Here is a 6,000-nt window from a genome sequence, read left to right on the forward strand (position 1 = left end):
TCGAGTAGCGATTTATGAAAATCGCGTAGAGAAAAAAAATAAATGGCAAATCGTTGTGCGATTTTTTGTAAATAGCTATATCGAGTATCCATTTACGAAAATCGCGTAGTAAAAAAAATGGCAAATCTCTAAATCGAGTAACAATTTACGAAAATTGCGTAGCAAAAAAAATGAAAAATCGCTAAATCGAGTAGCGATTTACGAAAATCGTGTAGCAAAAAAAAGCAGAAAATCGCAGGAAAGGGTGTTACGAAAACCTCAAGCAAGAAACAACAGAAGAAAACATATGAGCATCACGATCAAACAAAACACTTTATTGCTCTTTTTTTACTGTTACAAGAGGAAAAGAAAAAAAATAATTTATACGGGACCTGCGTCGGGGGGAGCCCCCAGATCCCTCTCCTATAAGGGCAAAAACTCTGAATCAGGCTCTACAACTCATCAAGTTGAATCATGCTACAGTTAGTGTGCGTGTCAGTTAGTGCTTGATGGAGCAGTATAGGATCGTCTGCTGGATGTGCACAGAGGCAGAAAGACAAGGGAGAGAAAAAAAAAAGGGTTGATGTTAATGGCCTTCTTCATGGAGGATTCCTTTCTCAGATAATTCTGCAGTGCAGGGACGGGATCTTAAATAACCATCTTTGGGGTACTTAAGTCTTTGCAACTTCTTTTCTGCTGACAAACATGGGGATACAAGCCGCACATGCTTACATACGTGGTGCTCATTGGAACCCTCGAATACGCGATGTAACTAACCCGTCTTGAGGGGGGGACATATAACCTGCTTAGCAAAATTCTGCCGTGCATCCCACAAGGGTTTTATTTTAACCTTCATTCCCATTTCACGTATAAATATAATTGGTAAGTTTTTTGTGGTTGAGTTAATGAGTACGGTACAAAAGTGGATTGATGAAGTCAACCGTACCTTGAGGCTTAAGACTGTCAAGATAAGCAAGAACCACATTCAAACAAGACTCGAGACATGGCCACATGTATGATAAACAACTCAAGCCATGTTATCGTGGCACCGAGTACGGATCTCATTTGACATAAGATGGGTTTCATCCTGCATTCAATATTCCTAGCCGTCCAACCAACAGCTAGGATTGGTCCACACCTCTCATCTAGATGTGGACTGATCTTAACAGTCCAGATGCATCAGCTGGACGGCTAGGATTGACATAGGATACAAAGTATTTTGTATACTATGTCAAAGGATGGGATCCTTTTTGGCACCTTTTTGTTTTTGGAGACTCTATCTTAGCAGTTGCATAGCTGCCCACTTTGGAAGGTTGCGGGACAAATTGCCCCCACCCAACGGCCATGGTAAGTGAATCGTAAATGGAATGTCCAAGTGAGTGTAAGTGGCTACAAATCTAGGGATTTCATTGCCTTGTGGAGGTCAAATGTACTGCACATCCTTGCATGCAGTCATTCTTTGATTTGTTAAGAGATACTGGGTTCAAGCTTCAGCTGGAGTTTTCCTCGAGCTCAGCCTGCCAAGTTTTTGAACTTGACTTGGTTTTGTTCATGAGTAAAACTTGACCAAGTGCTCAGCCTGCCAAGTTTGAACCTGCTTTGGTTTTGGTTCATGAGTAAAACTTTGAACTTGACAGCTTCATTGTCATCAACATCAATTTCGTCAACTTTATGATACACTACAATTTGTGGTTTGTGGACTTGAGGTTAAGGGTGGGGAACAGGCCATCCTGGCCCAGGCCCATTTTGGAGCTCGGCCCATCGGGCTTTGAGCATGGCCATGCCCGGAAACATCCCAGTTCATTTTGTTAATGGGCTGGGTTTTGTCCAGGTTTTTAATGGGCTTGGGTTTGAAAGGTGGTTACCCATGACCTGGCCCAATGGGCCAATGTTTAGTGAGCCGATTCTACCTGCTCAAACCCGTAAGTTATTTTGACAATTAAGTTAACAAATTAATTCCAAAAGCAATAAACTAACGAAAAATCACAATTTCATATTAATTTCAATTAATGTAGTTATTAGCTTTAGTTTTTATATTACTAAAGCAATTAATTAGGTAGCTTAGGCCCATGGAGTCAGCCTGGTAGCCCATGGGCTGACCCAGGCCCAGCCCATTTATATAACAAGCCAGGTTTCCGCCCTGTTGCTAATGGGTCAGGGCCCCAAACCTGGCCTATAGTGGACTGGGTCAGCTTGGCCCATCCGGCTGCCCCACCCGTTGAGCACCCCTATTTGAGGTACTTTATCTAGCAGGGTTGCCTTAAAGAAGACTGTATACATTCATATGATTCAAACAGCACAAATTAGTTTTATCACTTGGACAATTTGTTGGAACTAAAGGAAAAACTGAAGATGCTATAGCTAGCTAATTTTAACTAAAACAAATATGAGCGTTTTTCTTCCGAGGGAAGACTCGGGAATAGTCTTACAATCAGATATTAGAAATAAACAAAAAATGTATGTATATAATAATGTTGACAGTTGGAGACCCAACCCATTTATTAAATGGGTAACCCTACACGACACGGTTAACTTGTTTAATAAACGGGTCGGGTCAGGTAAGCAGGTTGGTGGGTCGGGCTCAGGTAAACGGATTGGTGGGTCGGGTTCGGGTAAACAGGTTGACCCATCCGTCTAACCCGTTTATTAAACGGGTCAAACGGGTTGGCGGGTTGGCATATCTCTAACATGAACCCGACCCATTTAATAAAGGGGTTAGACGGGTCGACCCATTTATGACACAAACCCGTTTAAGCCAAACCCGAACCCGACTAAGAAGAGGGCGCGTCAGATTTTGCCACCCCTAGGCGTAGTGAGATGGAACCTAGGCCACTAGGCAGGTGGTCTAGGGTCAAATCCCATGGGGTCACCACTTGCTAAGTCGTGACAACTTTATGGGTGCAAGGAATAAGCCCACGGAGTTTTATGCTCTTAAGACAGTGACCGAAAGTACGGTAGGCAGAGCCAACACTGGTAGGTATCTGATCCTGGGGTGGTTTCTCCGCGTAAATATAAAAAAAAAAGAATCACAAAATATTGCATACCTTTGGATTCAAATTAGAAAATGGGGGTCCGTGATTTTTTCTCTTGAAGACTGCATTACCGTGTTTGTTCGTATGCAGATGAACGGCTCATTAACCTCTTGCAATTAACTTGGGACGCATGAATAATAGATGCCAATGAACAATTGCCAAGGCAAGCTAGGTTTAGGCAGATCCTCCACGGGTTATACAACTGTACCTTTCTGTTTTGAACTTGCAACGTCCCAACACAAGGTGACCCTCGTGCACTAGCTGCTCCTACCAGACAAGCCAAGTGCAGCAACAACCAAACCATGCTATCAAATCATGGTCTAAAACCATTGTGAAGTACAGTTTCTTTTCGAAGTTTTGCAAGAGAAAGATTCAATTAGTTTTATCCCAACATTCAGGTTGTAAGCCTCAGAAATAGATAGCCCCAAGGGGTCTGGTGTAGTTGGATGGGTCCTACGCCGCTAAGTGAGTGGTCTAGGTTCAAATCCCATGTGTACCCCTCTTCTGTTTGTTGACCATTTCTAACCTTGTTTGCCGCTTGAATTACGTAGAAAATCAATTGCTATCGTACAACATCTTTTCTCTTTGCAGTACAACAACGACTTCTCTACTCAGTTACGCTTACGCTTCTATCCACACAAACGATCCGCGGTAACAAACAGACCACATGGATGGAATGGCCCGCCATCTCATCACGTAGTTCTGGTTTTCTGTATCCTTCCAAACCATCTCCATCCATGCCACCATAGCGATTCTTACAAACCAAGTGGGTGTTTCCTGCCCCAAGGGGTTGGCGGAGCAGGGTGGGGCCTTGGCTGCTAATTCGATTCTTATTGGCGTTGCCCCCCTATGCAAAACGATTCATAGTATAGGCGCCTGGGCAGGGGTACTCACCATGGAGTTTTAGGCACAATGACGGTAGGTATGGCAGGCTGAGCCAGCAACCCGAGTGTGGTTTCTTCGAGTTATAAAAAAAAAAAAATGGATGTTTCCTACATTTTTCTGTCATGACCGACCCACTTACAGAAACCAAATCACAGCCAGGGATCCCTCTTTCCTTCCCAATCTAAAACCCGAAGAATAAATCGCTAATACAGAAAAACATAGATGAATGAACTATACATGGAGCAACTTTAAAAAGGCTAAGACCATCGCAACAACAACAAAAGAAAGAAAGTTTATTGCACGACAAGATCGACAAGACGGTACCAAGTAAAAGACGGAAGCAGGTAACGATATAGATGCTAGAAGCATACAGCTTCTTGCATACGAAAGAGAGAGAGAGAGAGAGCCGAAAGTAATTCAACATTACCACTCATGAAGATCAACAAAATGTTGAACCCATGAACTGAACAAGAACAAAAGCCAAAACAAATAAAGAAAGCACAAGAGAAAAGAACATTAGACAGATAAAATGGGCTCACGCCGGAGCCGCTTGCCCAGATTGCGACAAAGGATAGGTAGAGAGAGAGAGAGAGAGATTGTTCTGCTGTGTGGCTCACAGAGGCAGAGGCATATATCTAGCACTTTCTAACTGGGATCCCATCTTGGTGTTGCTCATCCTCCTCCTTGGATCGCTTAAAAACTCTGCTGCCAAAGAGAAAGAACCCCACCGCATGACCAGCAACTGCTACGATCAGCACTCCACCATTGAAGGACATGAGAGCAAGCATCACCAAGTAGCCCAATCCCACGCGCAGAGAGAAGACAGCCGTCTGCACCAGCCCCGCCGCTAGACTAGGCTGTCCCGGCCGAGCAAGCCTACAGAAGGAGAGCCACTCGACCAACACAGCAACCAAGAACACAAGGATCAAGGAGAGGATGTACAACCCCAGGCTGCCTCCCGGCCACCCATCGAACAAAATCTCGGCGTTCTTCCCCCAGTAGAAGGTCATGTGCATCATCATCTTGTGATGCATGTGCATCGTCGTGTTCTCGCCTCCCATCCCGTTCATTCCACCACCATGGCTCGGCGGCATCGTCATGTTCTCCCCTCCCATATTCCCGTTCATTCCGCCACCATGGTCCATTCTTGATGGCTTCTGCTGAAGACTCTCTCTCTCAAGCTTCTGTTGTGGTCATTGTGGGATGGGGTGTGAAATTTAAGAGCCAAAATGCAGAGGGGAAGGGAACAAACCGCTAGCTGGAGAGCTGTGACCGCCAATGGTTAGCCTCGTATTTTGTCTTGTTCAACAGCCGGGTTGAAAAAGGTAACCGCCAAGAAATGCGGACGCTCTTCATCTTAAAGCTGGGCGTGGAGTAGAAGAGTGGATTAACATGCTGAAAAGGTTTTACCTAGATGGCTCTGGGCATTAGATTTTTGGCTAGAAAAGAACTAGGGAACATTTTAATAATATTGTTCTATCAACAAACTCAACAATTATGCGGGGGACGAGTGCAGATCAGGTCCAAGGTACCATGTACAGAAAACTGTCCAACGTACCTTGGATGCTGTCCATCGTCAAGATGAACGGCGCCCAAAGGTGGTAAAAAAGGATGGCCCCACCTAGATGTATACTACAAAAGTTTTGGATAGAGGTGGTTAATTGGCCTGGCAGCCCACGGTCGGGAGCCGGCCCGGGCCTTGGCTCGGCCCGTGTGTATATATATAACATAAATATATATTTTATATAATAGGCTCGATCCGACTCAATTAGGCTCATGGGCCTAACAGGCGAGCCGTGGGCTGGGGTTTTCCCGACGGGCCAGCCCAAACTGGGTTTTTGGTCCGGCCCGTGGTCAACAACCCATTCCATGAGTGGCGGGACGGCCCGTGGTCCACCATTAGTTTTGGATGCGGTTCACTTTCTAGATGAATGACACCAAAGTTGAAAAGAATGGATAGCTGAGGTTTGTCAATAAATTTTCTGTCCATAGCTACAGTTGAGATCGACACCTTGATGGGCCCACAAGAATTTTTGACTTATATGAACGGCATCAGTCACTGAAAAATGGACGGACATAATTCATCCAAAATAGAAAAAAAACT

The 6,000-nt window shown here is 44.6% G+C and overlaps 1 protein-coding gene across 1 annotated transcript; it reads right to left on the reverse strand.

Annotated features, from left to right (window-relative positions):
- Nucleotides 1-4,176: 4,176 nt before the first annotated feature.
- Nucleotides 4,177-5,195, reverse strand: LOC149821432 (copper transporter 6-like). Its single transcript, XM_089983132.1, has one exon. It carries the CDS (start codon nucleotides 5,039-5,041, stop codon nucleotides 4,532-4,534), a length of 510 nt encoding a protein of 169 aa, XP_089839258.1. The 5' UTR covers nucleotides 5,042-5,195; the 3' UTR covers nucleotides 4,177-4,531.
- Between the last annotated feature and the right edge of the window lie 805 nt (nucleotides 5,196-6,000).

Source organism: Nuphar pumila, chromosome 12, assembly GCF_984573655.1.
Source record: "Nuphar pumila chromosome 12, dmNupPumi1.hap1.1, whole genome shotgun sequence".
Classification (NCBI taxonomy): domain Eukaryota; kingdom Viridiplantae; phylum Streptophyta; class Magnoliopsida; order Nymphaeales; family Nymphaeaceae; genus Nuphar; species Nuphar pumila.

What these genes read in the sequence shown, in the direction of transcription:
- LOC149821432 (XM_089983132.1), bottom strand. Translation starts at nt 5,041, where the DNA reads ATGGACCATGGTGGCGGAATGAACGGGAATATGGGAGGGGAGAACATG.